Genomic DNA, 25,093 nt, shown 5'->3' with positions numbered 1-25,093 from the left:
ATAACTAACTTGAGGAAAACTAAAAATTGTTTTAACAGTGATGGTCAGTACTGAATATTGCTATTACATCCCAGATGAACATTTCAGTGTTCAAAATTACTGAGCTTGAAGTTCTTTTTTTTTAATGTTTATTCATTTTTGAGAGACAGAGACAGAGTGTGAGCAGGGAAGGGGCAGATAGAGAGGGAGACACAGAATCCAAAGCAGGCTCCAGACTCTGAGCTGTCAGCACAGAGCCCAACGTGGGGCTCGAACTCATGAACTGTGAGATCATGACCTGAACCAAAGTCGGACGCCTAACCAACTGGGCCACTCAGGCACCCCTGAGCTTGAAGTTAACCTTCACGTTAGAGCAAGCATGAATCATGAGCCTGTAATGCAAAACTGTTAAATGTAATTTTTTTTTATTTTTAATTAAAAAAAGTTTTTTAAATGTTTTTTATTTTTGAGGGAGAGACACACAGAGAGCAAGCAGGGGAGGGGCAGAGAGAGAGGGAGACAGAGAATCTGAAGCAGGCTTCAAGCTCTGAGCTGTTAGCACAGACCCCAGCGTGGGCTCAAACCCACGAACTGTGAGCCAAAGTCAGACACTTAACCGATTAAGCCACCCAGATGCCCCTAAATTTAATTTTTTTAAAGTAGGCTTCACACCCAGTGTGGAGCCCAGTGCAGGGTTTGAATTTGCAACACTGAGATCAAGAGTCGGAAGCTTAATTGACTGAGCCACATAGGCGCCCCTAATTTTTGTAGAAAAGAAAGAGAAAGAAAGAAAGAAAGAAAGAAAGAAAGAAAGAAAGAAAGAAAGAAAGAAAGAAGGAAGGAAGGAAGGAAGGGAGGGAGGGAAGAAGGAAGGGAGGGAGGGAGGAAAAGAAGGGAAAAAACAAAGGGAGGAAAGGAAGGAAGGAAAGAGAAAGAAAAGAAAGAAGCTGACCAAGAATGATCAGAATCAATGCTATTTCCCTTTCACCAATCATACCTGATATGCTAGACATCCCTCCTGTTCTACAACTGCCATTATCCATTCATCTCTTGATGGACACTTGGTCTGCTTCCATAATTCGGCTATTGTAAATAATGCTGCAATAAACATAAGGGTGCATGTATCCCTTTGAATTAGTGCTTTTGTATTTTGGGGGTAAATACATAGTAGTGTGATTACTAGATCATAGGGTGGTTCTGTTTTTACTTTATGAAGAACCTCCACATTTTCCACAGTGGCCACACCAGCCTACATTCCCACCAACAGTGCACAAGTATTCCCTTTTCTCCATATCCTTACCAACACTTGTTGTTTCCTGTGTTTTGGATTTTAGGCATTCTGACAGGTGTGAGATGATACCTCATTGTGGTTTTGATTTGCATTTTCCTGATGATCAATGATGTTGAGCATCTTTTAATTTGTCTGTTGCCCATCTCGATGTCTTCTTTGGAGAAATATTTGTTTATGTGTTCTGCCCATTTTTTACTGGATTACTTATTTTGGGGGTGTTGAGTTTAATAAATTCTCTATAGATTTTGGGTACCAACTCTTTATCAGATCTATCATTTGAAAATATCTTCTCCCATTCAGTACATTGCCTTTTAGTTTTATTGATTGTGTCTTTTGCCATGCAGCTTTTGATTTTGATGTAATCCCAGTAGTTTACTTTTGCTTTTATTTCCTTTGTCTCAGGAGATCTAATTAGAAAGATGTTGCTATGACCAGTGTCAAGGAAATTACTGCCTGTGCTCTCTCCTAGGATTTTTATGGTTTGAGGTCTCACATTTAGGTCCTTAATCCATCTTGAGTTTATTTTTGTGTACAGTGAAAGAAAGTGGTTCAGTTTCATTCTTTTGTACATTGTTGTCCAGTTTTCATTAGTTGAAGAGACTGTCTTTCCCATTGTATATTCTTGCCTCCTTTGTGGAATATTACTTGACCATGTAATTGTGGGTTTATTTCTGGGTTTTCTTTCTGTACTGTTGATCTATGTGTCTATTTTTGTGCCAGTACCATACTGTTTTGATGACTACATCTTTGTAATATAACTTAAAATCTGGAATTATGATACCTCCAGCTTTGGTTTTCTTTTTCAGGATTACTTTGGCTAGTCAGGGTCTCTTCTGGTTCCATACAAATCTTAGGATTGTTTGTTCTAGTTCTGTGAAAAATGCTGTTGGTGTTTTTATAGGGATTGCATTAAATCTGTAGATTGCTTTGGGTAGTATAGACATCTTAACAATATTTGTTCTTCCAATCCAGGAGCATGGAATATCTTTCCATTTCTTTGTGTCATCTTCAGTTTCTTTCATCAGTGTTTTATAGTTTTCAGAGGACAGGTCTTTCACTCTTCGGTTAAGTTTATTCCTAGGTATGTTATTATTTTTGGTGCGATTGTAAATGGGATTGTTGTTGTAATTTCTCTTTCTGCTGCTTCATTAGTGTATAGAATAGCAACAGATTTCTATACATTGATTTTGTATCCTGTATACTACTAAATTTGTTGATCAGTCCTAGCAGTTTTTTGGTGGAGTCTTTGGGTTTAATTTATAGATTATCATGTCATCTGCAAATAGTGAAAATTTTACTTCTTCCTTACCAATTTGGATGTCTTTTGTTTCTTTTTGTTGTCTCATTGCTGTGGGATCCATTCATTTCATTCTTTTTCATCCAAAGCCGGTGACCCTTCCCTGATTTTCCCTTCTAACACCAGTGGTTCTCAGCTGCTGCACATTAGAATTATCTATGGAGCTTTGATATTGCATGCAGCCAAGGGCCCCACCTCAAATCAACGGAAGGAGAACTTCTGTCAGGCATCATTGTGTGTTAAAAGTGTGCCAGCTGATTCCGATGCACAGAAGGTTAGAGAGCACTGTTGTGACATAGTTGTTAAACAAAAGATTTCAGACCATTACAAAAACTTTCCCAGTCCTTACCCCCCTTTACGTGGAAATATAATGGGAAGTGCACAGATAGAATGAAAAGCATACCTAAGGGTAAAAGTTTGGCTGATTCACCACTGGACGATTTTCCTGTAACAATTTGGAGTTACAAAGGGGATGTTTTTAGATGTAGGTTATAAAATCTTTATCGTACGTTTTTATTTTTTATTTGTTTAAAGCATTTGTGGGTGGGTCACATGGGGACTCTTCTTAATCTGTTATTATACCCAGCACAGTAAGGCACACATCCAAGCGTTTCCTTCCTTGCCCCAGGTTTCTGTTGATGTACTCCACAGTTTTGTGCAGCTATTACAATTCAGCCCTCACGACGGCAGTAGTTGGAGCCATCAAGGTAAGGGGGTGATGCCTTGGGAATTGGGAAATCAGCCATGAATCCAGTCTTCATGATAGAAGCAGAGTTTGATTTTATTGTTGTTACGGGTGGGATAGTGAGCATGGAGGCTTGTGGCATTTTCAGCTGCACCTGGGTGATCCTTTCTTAGGTCTTCTCATCCCCCAATCTGTAAAACAGAGGGAGGGCTTGTTAATTTAAAAAGGAGAGACAAATTATCACTTTAAGGTTAGGGGTGGTGAAAGGGGATGGTCTGGGAAAATGACGTAAAACTGAGAAAAATTCCAAATTTCTGCGCTCAGCAAGATACCTTGTTTGGTACCTTGTTAGTACGGTTTGGTTTTCTGGGAGAGCCTGCTGACTAGGAAAGAGAAGCCCAGGTGAGGCACCTGGGTGGCTCAGTCAGTTAAGCGACTGACTTTGGCTCAGGTCATGATCTCGTGGTTTGTGAGTTCGAGTCCCACGTTGGGCTCTGTGGTGACAGCTTGGAGCCTGCTTCAGACTCTGTGTCTCCCTTTCTCTCTGCCCCTCCTCTTCTCATGCTCTGTCTCTCTCTGTCTCTCAAACAAAAATTAAGCAAATAAATAAGCATTAAAAAATGTGTAAGAAAGGGAAGCCCCGTGAAGAACTGTTTTTCAATCTAGGTATATGCTCACTTATAAGGTTCTAAACTCATGGATTGTGTGTAGGTGTGTTTTATGTGTGTGCGTTTGAATCCACACAGTCCTGAAGAAGAGGATGGGTTTTCTGTGTTCTCTCATACAGTTGCTTTGTTTCTCTATTCACATGAATAAAGTGAGTGAGAAAGACTGCCTGCTTTAACAGTTGACTTGTCTGTTGGCTGCCCAGACCCTCCTAGAATACCCAGGGCAGGGCACTACTTGGAATTTGCTGGATGTCTGATCTGTGTGAGTTTAGGGTCAGTATGATTAAAATTCACTACCCAATGATGGTAAAGAGATGGGATCTGAAAAGCTGATGACAACTCAACTCTTACACATCTTTTTTTGTGTGTGATGCAGTGTTCTGTAATTATGCCATGGTTTACCTTATTTCTTTATAAAGCCATGTGTAATGGTTTTTTACTTATTCATTCAATACTCTGTGAACACCTATGCACTTACAAGTCTCTGAGCAAAGTTAAAGTCTCTGAGCAAAGCTAAAATATTTAGTTTCAGATTTTACCATATACATGTATTTCCCCCTTAAATTCTTCACTTTTAAAATTACTGATCTGAGGCACCTGAGTGCCTCGGTTAGTTAAGTGTCCAACTCTTGATTTTTGGCTTAGGTCATGATCTTGTGGTTCATGAGATCAAGCCCCAAGTTGGGCTCTGTGCTGACAGCATGGAGCCTGCTTGGGATTCTCTCCCTCCCTCTCTCTGCCCCTCCCCTGCTCACATTCTCTCTCTCTCTCTCCCTCTAAGTAAGAAAGTAAGTAAGTAAATAAATAAATAAACTTTAATAAAGTAAAATAAAATGACTAATCCTCTCTCTCTTTCTGCAGAATGTATCCATTGCCTACATTGGGATGTTAGTTGGTGGAGACTACATTTTCTCTGTGTTAAACTTTGTAGGGCTAAATATTTGGTAAGTGGGATTTCTAAATGAACTCATTTTAGTAAAATATGAGTTTTTAAAAGTCTGATTTATAAGTGAAAGAATGCAAGATGTTTTGACATTTCAGTTTCTAAGATAATTTTACTTAAATCACTCAGTTCATCTGTTTTAATGACATGCTCCTTCACGTGGATCATGGGGACATGTGTAATGAAAATTCAAGGGGCTGAGATCCAAACTTAATTCATGTGTCTTTCTCACAGAAAAAGTCTCCTAAATTACGTGTCTTCCTCTTGTGAAGTGGGCCTCACTGATGTCCTGCTCTGTCAGAGCACCATCCGCTAAGGATATTGGGAGGAGTGGCTGAGATACTTTTGAAAGGCATTTTGGGGTCCTACACATGGAGTGCTGTTTTAAGATAATGGCATAGTTTATTCAATAATAAAGTATTTGTTTCTCTCCAAAGTTTTGTATTAGATTTGATCTACTTTTTTTCTTCCCCAAAAGATTTCTAGAGGAGTGATTCTCATCAAGTAATCCACAAACTTGAGGAGAAAAATTCCCTTCAAATTAAGCAGGCTATACTTATAAAGATGTCAGGAATTGCTGGTGGTACCACCTATGAGATTTATTTATTCTCACTTTTTTTTTCTCCTTTCAGCATGGCAGGGGGCTTGAGATACTCGTTTTTAACTCTGAGCAGCCAGTTAAACCCTAAACAATCTGTGGACGAAGAAAGCATCCCTCTGGATTTAAAGAGTTAGGATCTGGGGCAGAATCGCCGCCTGGCTTGCAAACTGGGAACATGCAGCGGCATTCCCACATGTAGGAATGTGGATCCCGATGTTCTGGTCATGGGCAACATTTACCCCCCTGCTTAAAGCACCACAGGAACGTCTGCAAAATGCAGAGAGAATCTACCTCATGTGCTGCTGCACGGCAAGCCCTCATCAGCCCTGAGAAATGTATTTGGGCAGAGCTTTACCATCTGAAAGTGAATCTTTCACAGTAAACCATTGGTTAAAGGTATTATTTCCAAAGGTCTTGCACAGGCAGAGCACTGAACGGTTGGTGACCCATTCAAATATCTGTGCTGCTGTTTGCCAGTACCTTGTGTGCTAAGAGGAGGGGAAAGGTCGATGGTGTGATTATTATCAGCACGTTGGCCTTAATTTTAAAGGTCCCAGCCAAAGCAAAGTGCCAGTGAGAGCGTTTTTTTTTTTTCAGTTTAAGCAGACTTTTCTTTATTTTAATAAAGTTAGCCAGTTAGCTCCAAGTTATTTGTTAGCTCTGATTTCATTTTATATGTTGGTATCTTTTCCCAGTTATCAAAGTAAAATAAAAAATAATTTATACTCATGTCTCATACTGTTCCATTATTGGAGATAGGCAGAAAGATAGTCAATTATTCACTGTGCCTTCAAGGGTGATCTTCCTTTTAAGGCTCATGCTGGAAAAAACTTGTAAAATAACTCAACAGGAAAAAAAAAATAAAACTCCATGTGTCCTGTTAACATTTAAGTAGCTCTTATTTCTCTCCCATCTCTCTAAGTTCAGGGGGCTTTGACATTCAGATCACTTGGACTTTAACCAAAGGTACATTTCTTCACAGGCTCGTCTAATCTCCCAGATGTGTGGTGTGTGGGAAGGAGCCCTGAATGGATGAGTGTTATTTTTATCTCCACCAAAAAATGAGCTGGGATGGGGCACCTGGGTGGCTTAGTCGGTTAAACATCTGACTTCAGCCTAGGTCATGATCTCGCAGTTCCTGGGTTTGAACCCTGCATCGGGCCCTGTGCTGAGACAGCTCAGAGCCTGGAGTCTGCTTCGGATTCTGTGTCTCCCTCTCTGCCCCTCCTCCACTCACTCTCTGTCTCTCTCTCTCAAAGAAAATGAATAAACATTAAAAAAATTTTAAAAATTTAGTTTTAATTGTAAAACGCACAACATAAAATTTGTTATCTTAACTATTTCTAAATGTATACATTTAGTAGTGTTAAGTATATTTATCATGTTGTGTAACCAATCTCTAGAACATTTTCATCTTGCAAAACTGAAACTCTGTACCCATGAAACAATAGGTCCCCATAGCCCCTGGCAACCACCATTCTTTCTGTCTCTTGAATATGACTACTCTAAATATATAAGTGGAATTGCACAGTACTTGTCTTTCTGTGCCTGGCTTACCTTAGTTAGGCTAACTAATGTCCCCAAAGTTCATCCATGTTGTAGCATGTGTTAGAATTCCTTTCTAAGGCTGAATTATATTCCTTCATATGGATGGGTATACCACATTTTGCTTATCCATTTGTCTGTCAATGGACGTTTGGCTATTTATGAATCATTCTGCTATGAACATGGGAGTACAGATGTATTTTTGAGACCCTGATTTCCATTCTTTTGGATATTAAAATTTCTTTCCTTTGTACACATAACACTCCTGACATCAAATGTGTGGGGTGTTGACCTCATATTAAGGAATTCTCCCATTCTCTGGACACCAACTAGGTGTCCTACAATTCAATTCTGACATTAACTACCTGGAGCTAGTGCAGATCCTGCAGGTTAAGGGCTCAGTCCCACAAGGTTGCCCCCACCCACTTCAGATGCTGATCCCAAGTCCCAGGTTGTGCTTCTGACCAACTGGCCATGAATCAGGAGTTTCCATACCCCCTTCCTTGGGTTTCACAGTTTGCTAGAATGGCTCACAGAACCCAGAGGAAGTGCCTTACTCTCTCTTAAGGGTTTATTATAAAGGATACAGCCCTGGAATAGCCAGAAAGAAGAGATACGTAGGAAAAGGTGTGTGGGAAGGGGCTTGGTGCATCCATGCCCTCTCTGGGTGCACCACCCTCCCACACATTGATGTGTTTACCAACCTGGAGCTCTCCAAACCCCATGGCTTAGGTGCCCTTACTGTTTCCTACAGCTGCTGCAACATTCTACATTCACACAAAAGTTCCAATTTCTCCATGTCTTGTCGAAGAGTTGCTATTCTTTATTTATTTTGTGGTAGCCATTCTGATGGGTGTGAGGTAGTTATCTCCTACCTAAGAGTTTTGATTTGTATTTCTCTAATTTTTAGTGATATTGCACGTTTTTTTTCTGTTGCTGTTGGCCATTTGTATCTTTGGAGAAATGTCTATTTGAGGCACCTGGGTGGCTCAGTCAGATGAGTTTCCAACTCTTGACTTTGGCTCAGGTCATGATCCCAGGGTTTTGGGATTGAGCCCTGCATCAGACTCTGCTTGGAATTCTCTCTCCCACTTCCCCTTTCCCACTGGCACTCTCTCTCTCTCTAAAAAAAATCTATTTAAACCCTTTGCCCATTTTTGAATTGGGTTGTTTGTTTTGTTGTTGTTGAGTTGCAAGAGTCCTTTATTGTTTCCCTTTTCCTTTTAAAAGGCTCCTAGAGTCTGACCTTTGGGGCTCCCAAGCTGTTGTAACACTTTCTTGTGTCGTGAACACCAGTTCTGAAACCCAGAGGCCAAAAATGCTAAGATTTGAAAACATCAACTGTAAACATCAACTCATGTTTTCAGTGACAAAACCAAAAGTAGCAAGTTTTTGCTTTCTTCCAAAATGTTTTTTTTTTGATTTTCATTCTCAGAATTCTTAAAGGAAGATGATTTTGTGTTTTTCTACTCTCAAAATGATTAATCCTTTGTTTTCATAGTTGGGATGCCTCCTGGGTGTTCTTATTTAATTTTTTTTTTTTTTTCTTCTGTAATCACCCTGAGTACTTTTCTTGGCCTTTTTTTATATGACCCCTTTTTTACCTTCCTATGGAGGCGTCTTCTCCTGCTTCCATGCATGGCCAGCAGAGGGCACCCTAAGAGCAGCTCAGCAGCCCTCGTAGCTGGGTTGAAATTAGCAATTTCCACAGTACCTTTAAAGACCCAGATTCTCCAGCTGTGGGGTTGGTGGGAGCTCGGTCTAGCTTTGGAATTAAGATTAGCTGAGGAAGCTGGGTGGCAGAGAGGTGGTGCAAAAGGGATTCATTAGCCTCAAGGAGGTTAAAGGGGAAATGCAGCCTAATGCCCCAGATCTTCAGACTTCTCTTTTCTTACTAAAGAAGTTGTAAAAGCCACTCTGGGTGGGACAAAGAAAATAAACGTAATATCTTTGATATTTTGCTTACTCCTAGCTGTTGTACTGCAAATAACAATGACACCATTTGTTAACTTAGACTTTTTCCTGCTCTTTTAATATTTTACCTGCATATTAAATGTATCTCAAATACAGAGGCACTAGAGTTTTGGACAGCTGAGTTTTCTTAGAGAATAGAACCTAGTTTAGAGAAGTGTTCTGTATATATTTTTATGTGCGCTCAGGAAAATAGTGAAGGTACAAATGTCCATAATTTCATAGTCTTTAGTTACTTTTTTTTTCACAATCATTTGCACTTAATTTTCTCTTTTCTTTTCAATTTGTGTTCATTGTTTTTCAGCTACAAAATAAGCTTAAAACCACAGGTTTTGGTGTACCTTCTTTGAGAGTACATGTTTATCTCAGCCTCCCTCCCCCCAGTGGCTCTGGGATAACATCTGGTCACAAGCCACACTCTGATGTTGGAGACCCAGGACAGCATACCGTGTGCCAGGAGTAATGGGGCAACACCCACCATAGCAGTTGCCTAGACTATGGTGGGTGCATATCAAGTTAGAGCAAGGAGAAGGAGCACATCACCAGAAGAAGAGCACCCACACTCGAAGCCAGCATTTTTCTTAAGGGCTGCTCTTCATCGCTTTCCTTGATATCCTCAGTTACTTCTGTAACCCATTGGTGAATGCCTTCAGTTTCGGCTTCTTGTTGTAAACCCTTGTCTGTGACTATCTCTTAGAGACTCGAAATTTCAACCATTATTCCTTTGATTTACCCCAGTTCATCAAACAGGCTGTTCTCTTCACCAAGGAGGCATTGATTTTCTTGTTCAAACATTTGTATTTCTTCTGGGGATAATTCATCTTCCCCTTTGCCATCTCCCCACATGCTCAATTCAGGTTGTGCTTTGTTCGGAGTCTATTTTGGGTATTCCTCAGTGACAGGTTTTTTTTTTCATAGTCTTTTGAAGGATTCTGTGAAACTTTCTCAGAAGACATAAATTCTCTTTGTATTTGGTTCTGGTTCCAACTTACATGATCTTTTCTCATCACTGCTCGTTTAACTCTAGTGGCTCTTTGTTCTGAGTAAAGTTTACATAGTCTTTTTTTTTTTTAGTTTATTTATTTATTTTTGAGAGAGCATGTGAGAGCAGTTGGGGAGGGGCAGAGAGAGAAAGAGAATCCCAAGCAGGCTCCATGGTGCAACACACTGAAACAGCACTCCTGTGCTTGCTGGAAACGTATCTCCTTGTGGGCTTGTGTCTTAAGTTGCTGAGTTGCTTCTGAGCAGATCCTCACGAATGTCTGAGCACCCTGGTCTATCTGATATGTGTCATCCTCTCACACCCAGACGTGATGTGGCTGTAAGCATTAATATAATCTGTCCTGTGTTCCAGAAGATAACTTCTCAGTTTGCCAGTGTGCAAAAGCTTATGCAGGACAGAAGTGCATGGGTGGTGACCAGCTGGGTGCAGTAAGTGCCAGCGCAGAGCAGGTATGCAAGGCACCGAGCTAGAGGCCACAGGCCTTTGTTTCCCCTTAACCCACAGCCATTCCGATCCACCAGATGAAGACAGCACTTCCTCTAAGGGTTATTCTAGAATTCAATGAGATAACACCTGTAGGATGTTTTGGCATTACTTGGCCCCTAGTGACCAATAAAATGTGTTACTGTTGTGATTATTATTGTTACCGTTCTTATTTCTATTTGTGGTGGGGAAGAACTCTGGAGAGAGTGTTGCTCTACAGAGAAGGTGTATTGGGAGGATGGCTAGGAATTTATCAGATGAGGACGAAGGTGGAAGACCACTTCAACTTGAAAGTCTTGGTGACTTGGCCTTGTGAATCATTGTTGCTTTCTGTGAATGGATGTGTGTGCTCGTGCATCCATTTTGGGTGCTGGGACTTGGTGAGGGTTAACAGCCTAGGTGACCGGTACTTGCTGCTCCGTGGCACCTTTCATGAAGCTGAGAGTGCCCAGCAGTTCAGAATCTCTGCTGAAAGATACTGAAATACATGGAAAGATACTGAAATATATGGAAAGATACTGAAATACATGGAAAAAAGAAAGCATGCCCCTTGGGATGAAGCCAGGAAACCCCAAGGCATCCTTGCAGATGCTCAGGGTCAGGAAATACTGTCTGTGTGCCTTCTGACTCTTAACCTCTACTCCCCCTGTGATAAGCCTCCGAGCCTTTTCTCCACAGCCTGGACCAGAACATCAGCGTTACCTGGGGACTTGTCAGAAATTCGGAATGTCGGGGTGCACACAAACAATCTGCATTTTGACCCAGGTGATTTGAGAAGCACCATCCCAGGCTATTGGTCCAGGCCATACTTTTAGTACTGGTGGTTCTCAGACAGGGATTCACAGGATTTAGGGGGCTGGTGAATGTGGATAGGGAAAGAATACATCCTGATGCTCCCTAACCAAAATTTAGCATTTTTCATTTGAAAATATAGACAAAACAAGGTAGTATTAGCTGTATTTCTGATTTTGTTACCAGTGGAAGTGGAGATATTTTCAGATCACCTTACAGTTTCTGCAGAAAAATCATTTATGCCCTGCTGAGGATTCTAAGTTATCAGACCTTCCACTCATTCTTGATGTTTAATACGTTCATAAAGAAGCATATTTTTAGTACATCATATTTAGAAAATGTAACTTTTTTTTGGAAATTGGTTTCCTTTATAATTTTATGTATTTTATTCTAGGCATTTAAAGCCATTATTTAGGGGAGGAGGCTGTAACCATCCCTAAGCTACTGCTGTGGTCCATGGCACTGAGAAAAAGGAAGGATTCCCTGCCAAAGAGGGAAAGAGAAATTTCCAGATCATGTTTTCTCAGGAAATTGTTACATTGTTGGCCTTTCTACCAGTGGAGGTTTGTTGTCCAAATGGGTGTTGAGGTACCTAGGAGAGGTACCTGGTATCTGCCAGCTGGTGGGAGGGGGTCATCCTTCAGCCAGTGGTGGTCAGTTGTCTGCAACTGGAGGGCCAGCGTGAGAGCAGGAGAGAGAAGCAGAGAGGGACCGACAATGGGAATAGGGCAGCTAGGCTTCACTGCCATATCCTCCTCATTCGAACATCAGAACAGAAATGCGGATCCTCAATTGTGTCGCAGTACAGAACCTTGTTCTTCAAATCCTGTGACTGCTTACCTGGAGTATAATGTTGAAGTTCTATGCAAAGGTGGAGCACCAGTGTGAGGAGCTTTGTGGACCCACTCTTCAGTGAAACACACAAAACTAGAGAAAACTGTAAAAAACAACCATTTAAGGTCTCTGGAAACTATCCTAAGGGCATGTAGCAAATGAGGAAACATTGATTCAAGAAAGCCTAATAAACTTGGCAAGAACACTGAGAATGTGGCATTTGAGCCTTGACACTTTCTCCCTTTCCCTTTCCTCAGCTCAGCTTGATGGAAGCTCCATCCCAGGTAGGTGTGGCTAAGAAGATGGGGCTCCCTCTCTTCTCTGCTCCCAATCAAGTGTTACTATATCTGACAAGGAGGGGAGGCCGCCATTGTTTCTCCTCTTCTCCAAGTAGAAGAGGTGCAATTCCTGGTGAGTTCAGCAGATGGAAAGGGCCTCCCTTTGCTACCCCTCACCCATAGGATGGAGGATCGACCCAGGTGTGGAAGCCAAGAATATTGGGTTCCCAATCACCCTGCCCCAACTTGATCATAGGGCGGAGGTTTGATGTAGGGAGAGGCAAGCAGACAAGACCAGAGGCTACCACCTTGCCCAGCATTCAGAGTAGTGGCTCAGACAGTGTGCCCAGAAGAGGCAGTCTGTGCAGTAAAGAATTTGACCTTACACAAAAAGATGTCTGGCCTTTGCCCTTGGATTCTAGGTAATTCTATGCCCTTGGAATATTATGCCTGATAGAAATGTTATTGTTTGCCTCGTGTCTCTGGGTCATACTGGATAGACTGACAGTATGATTTAGGATGGGGGCTGGCCACACCAGGAAGACCAACAATGTGGTTTAGGGTGGGAACCCTGGGTGAGGCCTGGGGAGGCTGGAGACTGACATCAGCCATATGGGCAATCAATCATGTCTATGTAATGAAGCCCCAGTAAAACTCTGAACATTGAGGTTTGGTTTGGCAATACTCCATGCATATTATCACACACTGATGCTAGGAAAGTCATGTGTCCTGACTCCATGGAGAGAATAATGGAAGTTCCACATTTGGTAGACTCTATGCTCTCTCTTAGCCCTTACAGCTTTGTGATGGGATGTTATTGTGCAATTGGCTTTTTAGGGATACTGAAAATTGCTTGAGGGTGGTAATTTCTTTTTTCAGAACTCCCCAGGGAATTGGGGACTTCCCTTTTGGGCAAGTCTTCTAGACTGAGTTGTTCATGCATTCCTGTCTCAGACTTGAGGTATTGGCATGGTATTGGCTTGAAGAGCAGGGAGTGGATAGTGTTACCATGTATGGCATTTTGAATGGAATAGTCCAGTACTGTGCGTTTTATTTAGGAAACCAATTGAGGAAATTGCTGACATCTAGATGACTTGCATTTTCCAACTGCGATATTATTCTCTTGTTATGGTTGTATAGGAAGGCACTAGTTGTGTGAGGGTGGCTTCTGGAATCAGATGGCCTGGGTTTACATCCTAGCTCTGTCAATGTTAAAACACAGATTTATTGAGGTATTATTTAAATACCATAAAATTTACCAATTGCAAGTGTTTACTGATTTGTTGGTAAATATATAGAGTTGTGCACCCATCACCAAATAATTTGAGAATGTATCCATCATCACCCCAGAAAGAGCCTTCATCCCATTTCCAGTCAATTTCTAATCATAGCCCTAGCCCTAGACAACCACTAATCTGCTTTGTTTATTTTAAACAAATATATTTTTAATGTTTATTTATTTTTGAGAGAGAGAGAGAGACAGAGTGCAAGCAGGGGAGGGGCAGAGAGAGAGGTAGATGCCGAATCTGAAGCACAGAACCCACCGCAGGGCTCAAACCCAGGAACCGCAAGATCACAACCTGAGCTGAAGTCAGACGCTTAACCTATAGCCACCCAGGTGCCCCAGACCTGCTTTGTTTATAGTGCATGTCAAAAACATTTGCCAGTTAATCTACCACCACTAGGACATGAGGGAAAAGTTCAGTTTTACTGCATCCTCATGAGTTCTGAACCACAGCTTCAAGTTCTACTTAATAATTTACATAAATGTAGTATTTTATTCACTTAATTTGCATTTCTAATGATGTAGGAGATTAAATATTACCCCACACAATTGCACACTCATTGTATTTCCTCTGTATTTAATTTTCTGTTTATGTCTTTTACCTCAAGGTGTTCTTTGACTTTTGGCTTCGACATTATGTCCTGAACCTGGAGCCTCCTTTGGGCTCCTATCTGGGCCAGGCCTTAGGCATTTGAGTTTTTGATCCTAGTTCCAGAGGCCCATTTTCAAACTATCTGTGTCTAACCCAGGCAGAGTTGCTAGATATGTATGGCAGGGAAAATTTTTTGTTACTAATTATTGTGCTTTAAAAACAATGTATTTATTGGCTCAGTTGGCTGTCAGACTCATGATTTTAGCTCAGGTCATGCAAGATCTTGCAGTCGTGGGACCTGGGCCCCACACTGGACTCTGTGCTGTGCGTGGAGCCTGCTTGGGATTCTCTCTCTCCCTCTCTCTTCCCTTCCCCAGCTTGTGCATGTGCTCTCTCGCTCTCTCTCTCTCTAAAAATAAATAAATAAACATTAAAAAATAATTTATTTATAGGTGCACCTGTGTGGCTCAGTCAGTTAAGCATCTGACTTTGGCTCAGGTCATGATTTCACTGTTTGTGAGGTTTGTGGAGTTTGTAAATTTCAAGTCCAGCAATGGGCTCTGTGCTGATAGTGCAGAACCTCCTTCAGATTCTCTGTCTCCCTCTCTCTGCCCCTCCGCCACTCTCTCTCTCTCTCTCTCTCTCAAAAATAAATAAATAAATATTAAAAAATAATTTCTTTATAGAGAACAGATTGGTGGTTGCTAGAGGGGTGGGGTGGCGGTGGGTGAAGGAGGTCAAAAGGTGCAAAGTTCCAGCTATAAAATAAATAAATCGTGGGATGCACAGAGCCCAACACAGGCTCAAACTCACAAACAACTAGATCATGACCTGAGCCGAAGTTGGACACTTAACTGACTGAGCCATCCAGGCGCCTTGGAATATATTTTTTAATATTGTGAAGTAAAGGTAAGAACTTTGGTTCAAAATCAAGTACAGAAGTGAGCTGCGGCTTCCATATCTGGTAATATGAAAGGCTAAGTTATCCACCCCCATCTTTCCTCTGCCCATTAATTGTAGGATAACATTTGTTTAAAATTGAAGTATAATTTACATGCAGTAATTACACAGTCCTTAAGTGTACAGTACAATGAGTTTTAATAATAGCATACTCCATGAAACACATACACTTAACAAAATATAGAACATCTTCATCAACCTAGAAAAGTTCCTTATGACCCTAACCAGTCAATCCTGGACTTCTACTAAGAAAGCAGTGTTCTAAATAATTTCCTGAAGATTAGATTTGTCTGTTCTTGAACTTCTTCTAAATGGCATAATTATAGTATGTACATGTGGTAGATAGCTTCCAAAGTAGATCTCAATGATCCCTACCTCATTATATTTACATCTTTGCATAATCTCCCTTTGAATGTGGCTGGAATGTGGGCTTGCTTCTCATGCACAGAATACAGCAAAAGTGATGTGATGTTCCTTTCAAGACTAGATCATAAAAGAGTGTGGCTTCTATCTTTCTCTCTCTGACTCTACTCACTTGCCTGACCTGGTGAAGCAAACTGCCATTTTGTAAGCTGCTTTATGGAGAGGCCCAGCTGCCAAGGAACAGCTGTGTGTGTGTGTGTGTGTGTGTGTGTGTGTGTGTGTGCGCGCGTGTGTGTGTACTTAATCCAGGCAACAAAAATTAGTGAACTTGGAATGCATTTTTTCTGAGCTGAGCCTTGATATGACTGCAGTCATGGCTGTACTTTGATTGCAGCCTGTGAAAGACCTTGAGCCAGAGACACCCAGCCAACCCATGCTTGGATTCCTAACCCACAGAAATCGTGAGATAATAAGTAATGTTGTAAGGCCCTAAGTTTTGGCTTAATTTTCCTACAAAATAGATAACTAGTGCAGTACTTTTTGATGTCTGGTTTCTTTTGTTCAACAAAATGTCTGATTTTCAGTCTTGTTTTTTGTGGGTATATATATATTCTTTGTGGGAAGATATATTCTTAAAAATCTTATTAAAAGCATCAAAAGCTACCAAGAGAGCAAAATATTCCACTGTGGGAGTAAGCTTCAGTCTAGAGAAGTATATTGAGCACTGAAACCACATTAGTTAAATGGAGTGACTTTGAGTGTCAGTTTTGATTGTGTGGGGACAAAAACTGACTCAAGAAGAGTCTGGTATAAGAACATCTCTCCATAAAACTGGGATCCCAAAAGGCGTTTACTTGCTCAGGATATGTGTGATCCAGAAGAATAGGGTATATAGTCAATAATATTGTAATAACTTCTTTTTGAAAAAAAATTTAAAAAATGTTTTTAAGTCTATTTATTTTGAGAGAGACAGAGGCTGTGTGAGTGGGTGAGGGGCAGAAAGAGAAGGAGACAGAGAATCGCAAGCAGGCTCCACACTGCAAGTGCAGAGCCTGAGGTGGGGCTCGATCCCACAGACTGTGAGATCATGACATGAACCAAAACCAAAAGGTGGATACTTTACCTGGCTGAGCCACCAAGGCACCCCAAAATATTGTGTAACTTTATATGGCAACAGATGGTAACTGCACATACCATGGTGAGCAAGAATAATGTATAAAATTGTCAAATTACTATATTGTACACCTGAAATTAATATGACATTGTATGTAAACTATATTTCAATTTTAAAAAAGGATAGACTCAAGACTTTCCCAAATGTAATTACTTTTGTAAATTTGTCTTTGAAGCCATGTAAATGTTTTACACACTTATAAAGTTAAACCATGAAGAATTAAAAAAGATCCAATCTCTGAAAAAGTGAAAACAAAAGAAACAAGTATATTTACATCCAAGAGGAGAAAGCCAATACATAAAGAATCAAGATTTTCAGTGTCAGATGAAAATAATCCAAATATAAAATCAAAGATATTAAGTAAAACTCATATAATCCTAACTCTGAATGACTCATGAAGTATATTTGCTTAAAAAATGTTCCCAGTTTTGCCCTAGAAGGGTTAGAAATAATGACAAATTTAGTAATGATGAATACTCATTTTCCACTAAAAGATCAGGCTCCTTTGAGAAAAAACACATTTCTTGTCTGAAGACTAGAAATGACTGCTGGGGTCTTGTCAATCTTGCCTAAAGAACCTAGGAGTGAATGTGAAGAGGCCCCCCTGGCCAAAGTTGGGCCACTTTGAGCACTGATAAGAATAATAACTACAAGGAATTGAAACAAATTTTTAAAAACCCAAAAAACAGAAAAACCACAAAAAATAGCCAACCAGGTCTTTGGTCCACCTTGGAGGATACCAGGGAACCAATTCATTACTTTAAAATCAGTAAATAAAGAGAAAGAATCAAGGATTTACTTCACCTTTTCTGTGTTAACTATACTTCAGTGTTCAGTGTAGTCCTGTAGCTCAGTTTCTTTTTTTTTTTTTAGAACAATGGAAGAAAAATGATAGAATTAGAATATCACCATTTTGCAATGGGTGACTCAGTCAGTTAAGCATTGACTCTTGGTTCCAGCTCAGGTAATGATCTCATGGTTTCAGGGGTTCAAACCCCACACAGGTCTCTGTGCTGACAGTGTGGAACCTGCTTGGGATTCTCTGTCTCCCTCTCTCTCTCTGCCCCTCCCCGACTTGTGCTGTCTCTCTCTCAAAATAAATAAACTTAAAAAAAAGAAAAAGACTGGATCTAGGCATTGATCATCAGTGACTGCTAGTGTCAGAAAAAGAGACAACTGGACATCACATATCTCCTCTAGAAACACACAACACTGAATATGAAGAAGTCTTACTGAAAAATTGAACCCCAAATCTTATCAAGTCTTTAGGACAGGAGTTGGCAAACTATGGCCTGTAGTCCAAATCTGGCCCACTGACTGTTTTTGTAAATTACATTTTACTGGAACACATTCATATAATTTTTTTTTTGTTTTTGTTTGCTTGTTTGTTTCTGGTTTTCAGAAAAAGAAAAGTGCATTTATTAAGTACTTCTTATAGCCCAGACATTTAAAAATATATAGAGAGAAAATATATATTGAAAATCTATGTAATATATAATCTATATATAATATATAAAATATATATTTATGTATAATATATATGTATATTTTATATACATAATAGTGTATATTTTTCATTTAAAGGTTTTAGTCCCTATTTTGTGGCTGAGCAAGCTATGTCTCAGTGATTCAGTAACTTGCTCAGAGAAGGATCTCTCCCAATGGGAAGATCTGGAAAGTTTTAATAAAGGAAGTATCAACTTAGCTAGTTCTTAAAGGTTTGGTGGAATTTTAATTCAAATTTATGATTTTTAGTTATAAAAGTAGTACATGTTCTCTGTGGAGATTTAATTGTGGAGATTTAAAAAGTATAAAAAAGCCCAAAGATGCAAGTTGAAAAAACAAGCCCTTAAATCCACCATCTCACTAGAAAAACATTGTTAACATTTTGGTATATAACCTTATAATTTCTTTTCTACTAATTGTCATGTCTAAATGAACAGTTGGGACTACACTGTTTAGTCACCTGCACTTCTATAATGTTATTATTTCATTTAAACTTCGCAATAACTCTCCAAAGTAAGAAGTATTATCAATCAATTTCATAAGAATGACTTGAGAGACAGAAAGTTGAGCTTGTCCAACTCACATGACAGAGCCAAAATGCACATCTAGAATGTCTTTCTCAGAGCCTATGGCTTCCTCCCAGCTGCCTCGTAGACCATGAGCTGCACCATGGAGATGGCAGGGCATGGAAAGGAAAGAATCACTGGGAGAGATTGGTTCTAAGATTGGATTTGGTGACTGCTTCTATCTAGGGCATAAAGGAAAGAGAGAAATTTCCCAAGCACTCTAATTTTTCCAGCCTGGGTATCTGGAAGAAAGGAGGCTGATCCCACAAAGGGTACTGATTTCACAATCTGTTTAATAATAAATGTAATCTCTATTAGGCAAAAAGTATTTCTTCAATTCAGACTCACCTCTTAACTTAGGGCTCTACTAACCATGTGATCCAATGAAGTTTTATCAAATTTGCAATCATTCTGCACTAAGAAGACCTGGCCATGGTTGAAAATCTTATGATGAGCCAATGTGGAGGCTGGAGCACCTTGTTTGTGCAAGCCTAGGCCTACACACACTGTGCATTTCCACCATGGCTATGCTGTACTCAATGGGACATCCTGACCAGGCACTAGGCTAAAGTGCAGTCAAACAAAATGGTCTCCTCCCCAAGTGGACTTTATTTCTGCCCTAGCGTAAATGGATGGGAACAACAAGTTTTTGTTAAAAGAAAGGAAGAAATCAAAACATTAAATGTACTTCTTCCCTGGGCAGTATGTGTCAGCCTTATATCACCTATATAACAGTGATATTGTTTGTTAGAACAGCACAGAGAGTTTCAGGAAAGTCCAGAAATGCCATTTTGAATTTGGTTCCTAGATTTCCAACACTGAAAGAAGGGGAAGAAACATGGGTGTGTAGGAGTCAGGAATGTCTCTTCTGATTCCAGCCTCTAGACCCAACCATACCCTGCCCCACAGACAAGGAAATGTAGCCCTGCAGACAACAGTGGGAGAGGGGTTTTGATACTGTTGGGGAGGAAAGTTTTCCTCTACCCTTCAAAGTTCTGTTAGCTGGACCAAGAAGACATGAGGCACCTGGGTGACTTGGTTAAGCATCCAACTCTTGATTTCAGCTCAGGTCATGATCTCATGGCTCATGTGTTTGAGCCCCATATTGGGCTCTGCACTGATAGTGTGGAGCCTGCTTGGGATTCTCTGCTCTTCTCCTGCTCACACTTGCTGTCTCTCAAAATAAATAAATAAATGTAAAAAAATTGACATGAGAGACAGATTAACAAAAGACAATCAAATTTAGCTCTGTATGTATGGGGAAATATAGACATGAGATTCCAAAGACTGTCAGGCAAAATTAGCCGTATATGCCATCCTGAACTAAAAAGAAGAGGGTAGAGGTCTGGGACTACAAAGGTAAGCAATGCAATTCACAAGAAGAGTAAATGTTTGGAAAACCAAATATTTGCTGGGGCCACTCAGAAACAAAGGGACATAGAGAGAACTTTTAAAGAACAGGCCTTGCTAGGTTCCTCCTTGTCTACCATACCTAGTTCATATCATGATATAGTTCTCTGTGGTGACAGCTCTCCTTCTGGAGCGGGTCTTCTCTCTAAATTCCTCTAGGCAGAGTTGTGAGGGGGAGGTCAAAGTTTCTGAGACTTTTGGGCCTTTATTATTTTCTGCTCAGCATAATTTACATGCCAAAGTGAACCATATTGGAGCAGCCTGCCCTTGGTCTCTTTCTACAAAACAAAGAAGGAGGAGTGGACACATGTATGCTATGACCCTTGGGATCCTTGAACCCTTTGAGGGTCTATCTGACAAATTTACCTTTGACCAAGGAAAGAATGATTCACTGGTCAAACGGTTCCGGTTCAATTACTGACTAGATACACAGCATCCAATTCCACCATCCACAACCCCCAAGCCCAAGATAATTTGTTTTGTTCCTTTCTTCTCTCAGATTTTCTAAACCTTATCATTTTTAAGAAATTCACCCTCAGGGAGCTAATTTTTACATAACTGTTTGTTCTCTGTGTTTCTTCAGGAAAACTTGTTCTCCATTTCTGGATGATCTGCATCCGTAGAAAACATTAGCTTTGCCCTCTTCGACTCTGAAAACTTGGCCGCAAAGTCAAATTCCCTTCAGGTCTCTCTAGTGCGAAACTTCCTGTAATCCTTTTCCCTAACACATACCACAGATCACTTACACAGATGTTTTGGAGAGAAGACCAGGCCCTTACAAACATCCTACAGAGAGCCTTCTTAGGAACTTCTTCACACCTGTTTCCTCCTCTAAATTGCCTCAGCTTCTGGTTCCCCTTTGCTCTCTCCTAAATACCTTATCACATTGTAGGCAAACTCTTGTGTCCTCTATTATGTACTGGGATAGATAAAACACCCAAATAAACATATGAATAGCAGGGTGATTATGAATGAATACCTTTCTATCTTTTCCTTTTTCATCCTGTTTTTCTCATTTCCTCATTTCATGGGCTTCCAGTTGAGGTCTATACTTGGTCTCTGAGACTTTGCAATTTTCCCTTTACCTGTACAAGTGTATATCATATCTTCGTCAAAAAGTTCTTCATGGCACCCACACCAGTGAAAGTTCATTTTTCCTTTCTCATTCAATAGTAAATATTTATTGACTACCTACTATGTTCCAGGCACTGTTCTGACAAAACAGATAAAGTCTCATTCCAATGGAGCATCAGCAGGAGGCCAAGAATAAGTAAATAAATAAACCAATAAATAATATACTCAGAAGAAAAAAGAAGCAGAGTCATGGGAAAGAGTGATGGGAGGTGGGCTTGGCTTGGCCTGTTACCAAACCTTAGCAAAAATAGTTACTTGTTGTCTTCATATTTACCAAATGTCTAAGTCTATTACTCCTTTGGCAACAGATGTTGATGCACTGAATTTTTTTAATTTTTAAAAAATGTTTATTTATTTTTGAGAGAGCACGAGCAGGGAAGGGGCAGAGAGGGAGACAGAATCCGAAGCAGGCTCCAGGCTCCAAGCTGTCAGCACAGAGCCCAATGGGGGGACTCGAACTCACAAACTGCAAGATCATGACCTGAGCTGAAGTTGGATGCTTAGCTGACTGAGCCACCCAGACATCCTCAGGTGTGGATGTATTGAGATAACTGATCAACAACACCTGCTTTTGCCAACCAACCCTCAAATGGGAGGAGTAATAATGTTCACCTCATGAAGATTAAACAAGATATGTAGTCCTTGTACAGTACTTAATGCAGTGTCTGATACAAAAAGCATACTAAATACAGGGTGGCCAGAAAAAATGGGAAGGAGGGGGGAGCTGCCATTGGCAAAGTCCATCTCTTTTGCTCTACTTTTAGCTCACTCTTCACACTATTGGTGCTTTCTTCAGGCATCTCGTAGCTTTATGAGCAATTGACCCTTGCACTGAGAAGATGCTCCAGATAAAGATCTTAGCTGAAAGTGATATGATCAACAAATGGCACAGTTTGGAAGGAATGCAGGCTGAACTTGACAGTAGCTGGTATGTCTCACTTTTGTCCCTGGGGCTTCTCTTTACCCACAGAAATTCATTTGGTCACCTGACACACAAGCAAACCTGGAATTGAGGGAGGTAATAGTCCACAGGGCAACCTTGATCAATGGGCATGAGGGCCAATACATAAACACACTTTGCTTCTGTACTTAGGGCAGAAGGGGCTGCAGTGCATTCTATGGCTTCTCAGAGCCTTTCCCAGGATGGAAACTTAGTAGTGACCAGCTGAAGGGACACATCTTTCCATCTTTCCCTGTTTTTAATCTCCTGGTCCCAACCTAAGTCTTGCTCATTGGAATCACTTTCCAAAATAATTACCTTCATAAGGCCTTTATATCAGGAAAAACTCAGACTAAGATGGTCTCACTATTTATATGCTGGTCTTTCCTTTTAGATTCTATCTCCCAATATTTATATATAAATTATATATATTCATATTCATATATATATGAAACTATCTAGTCTCTTTGCTTCTTCATAGCTCCTACAAGTTTTTTTAATTTGAGTATAGTTGACACACATGCTACATTAGTTTCAAGTGTAAAACATAGTGATTTTATAACTCTCTACTGCATGCTATGTTCACAAGTGTAGCTACCATCTGCCACCCTACAAAACTATTATAGTACCATTGACTACGTTCCCTCTGTTGTGCCTTTTTTTTTTTTAATTTTTTTTCAACGTTTATTTATTTTTGGGACAGAGAGAGACAGAGCATGAACGGGGGAGGGGCAGAGAGAGAGGGAGACACAGAATCGGAAACAGGCTCCAGGCTCTGAGCCATCAGCCCAGAGCCCGACGCGGGGCTCGAACTCGCGGACCGCGAGATCGTGACCTGGCTGAAGTCGGACGCTTAACCGACTGTGCCACCCAGGTGCCCCCTGTTGTGCGTTTTATACGTATGATTTATTCATTCTGTGACTGGAAGCCTGTGTCTCCCACTCCCCTTCACCCATTTTGCCCAGCCCCCCACCCCTCTCCCCTCTGGCAGCCATCAGTTTGTCTGTATTTATGGGTCTGTTTCTGCTTTTTGTTGGTTTATTCATTTGTTTTGTTTTTTAGATTCCACATATAAGTGAAATAATACAGTATTTGTCTTTCTCTGTCTGATTTATTTCACTTAGCATACCCTCTAGTCCATATTGTCCCAAATGGCAAAATCTCATCCTTTTTTTTAAAAAAAAATTAATGTTTATTTTATTTTTGAGAGAGAGAGAGACAGAGTGTGAGTGGGAGAGGGGCAGAGAGGGAGGGAGACTCTGAAGCAGGCTCCAGGCTCCAAGTTATCAGCACAGAGCCTGATGTGGGGCTCGAACTCATGAACTGCGAGATCATGACCTGAGCCAAAGTCAGTTGCTTAACTGACTGAGCCACCCAGGTAGCACAAGATCTCATTCTTTTTCATGGCTGTGTATTATTCCACCGTGTGTGTGTGTGTGTGTGTGTGTGTGTGTGTGTCTCACATCTTCTTTATACATTCATTTATTGATGAACACAGGTTTCTTCCATATCTTGGCTATTTTAAAGAAGGCTGCAATAAACATAAGGGTGCATGTATCTTTTTGAATTAGTGTTTTTTTGGGGGGGGGAGGGTAAATACCTAATGAAATTATTGGATCATATGGTAATTCTATATTTAATTTTTTGAGGGTCTTCCATACTGTCTTCCATAGTGGTTGTACCAATTTATATTCCCACCAATGGAACATGAGGATTCCTTTTTCTCCACATCCTTGCCAACATATGTTATTTCCTCTCTGATTTTAACCATTCTGACAGGTGTTAGCTGATATCTTATTGTGGTTTTGATTTGCATTTCCCTGATGATTAGTGATGTTGAGCGTCTTTTCACATGTCTGTTGGCCATTTGTATGTCTTCTTTGGAAAAATGTTTATTCAGGTCCTCTGCCCATTTTTAAATTGGATTATTTGTTTTTTTGGTGTTGAGTTATATAAGTTCTTTATATTATTTGGATATTAACCTCTTTTGGATATATCATTTTCAAATATCTTCTCTCATTCATTAGGCTGCCTTTTCATTTTGTTGATGGTTTCCTTTGGTGTGCAAAAGCTTTTTATTTTGGTGTAGTCCAAATAGTTTATTGCTTTTGTTTCTCTACCTGAGTAAACATATCCAGAAAATGTTGCTACAGCTGCTGTCCAAAAGATGACTGCCTATGTTTCCTTCTAGGAGTTTTATGGTTTCAGGTCTCACATTTAGATGTCACATTTAGGTATTTTTGTATGTGGTGTAAGAAAATAGTCTAGTATCATTCTTTTGCATGTAGCTATTCAGTTTTACCAACACCATTTATTAAAGAGACTATCTTTCCCCATTGCATATTCTTGCCTCCTTTGTCATAGTCTAATTGACCATATAAGTGTTGGTTTATTTCTGGCCTCTCTGTTTTCTTCCATTGATCTATGTTCCAGTATCATATTGTTTTGATTACTACAGCTTTGTAGTATAGTTTGAAGTCTGAAATTGTGATAACTTCAGTTCTGTTCTTCTTTCTCAAGATTGCCTTGGCTATTCAGGTTCTTTTGTGATTCCACACAAATTTTAGTTTTATTTGTTCTGGTTCTGTGAAAAATGCTGCAGGTATTAATCAGTAGATTAATTTGGGTAGTATGGACATTTTAACTCAAGGTAGGAAGTTTCAGTCATCAGATTAGCACACAGTTTCTCTGCCAAGGACCTTTTAGACTGCTCTTTCAGTATATGTTTGGCTCCAGCTTGGCCAAGCTGATGATAACTGTTTCTGTACATGTAAACAAAATCCAGGGATCACA

General features: G+C 40.2%; 1 protein-coding gene and 1 pseudogene across 2 annotated transcripts in view; one reads left to right on the top strand and one right to left on the bottom strand.

Annotated features, from left to right (window-relative positions):
- SLC35D2 (solute carrier family 35 member D2) overlaps positions 1–6,193 on the top strand; it is a 62,359-nt gene extending 56,166 nt beyond the window's left edge. For both annotated transcript variants that reach the window (XM_043567372.1, XM_043567374.1), the window contains exons 10-12: positions 3,196–3,274; positions 4,782–4,864; positions 5,496–6,193. In XM_043567372.1, the coding sequence (XP_043423307.1) occupies positions 3,196–3,274; positions 4,782–4,864; positions 5,496–5,598 (265 nt within the window). In that variant the 3' untranslated portion in view covers positions 5,599–6,193. The remainder of the gene's footprint in view (positions 1–3,195; positions 3,275–4,781; positions 4,865–5,495) is intronic.
- A 2,930-nt stretch (positions 6,194–9,123) lies between these two features.
- Positions 9,124–12,007, bottom strand: LOC122474378 (annotated as a pseudogene).
- Between the last annotated feature and the right edge of the window lie 13,086 nt (positions 12,008–25,093).

The sequence above is a fragment of the Prionailurus bengalensis genome, chromosome D4 (genome assembly GCF_016509475.1).
Source record: "Prionailurus bengalensis isolate Pbe53 chromosome D4, Fcat_Pben_1.1_paternal_pri, whole genome shotgun sequence".
Lineage (NCBI taxonomy): Eukaryota > Metazoa > Chordata > Mammalia > Carnivora > Felidae > Prionailurus > Prionailurus bengalensis.
Note: the sequence above shows the minus strand (reverse complement) of the source record. Positions and strands in the feature narration are given on the sequence as shown.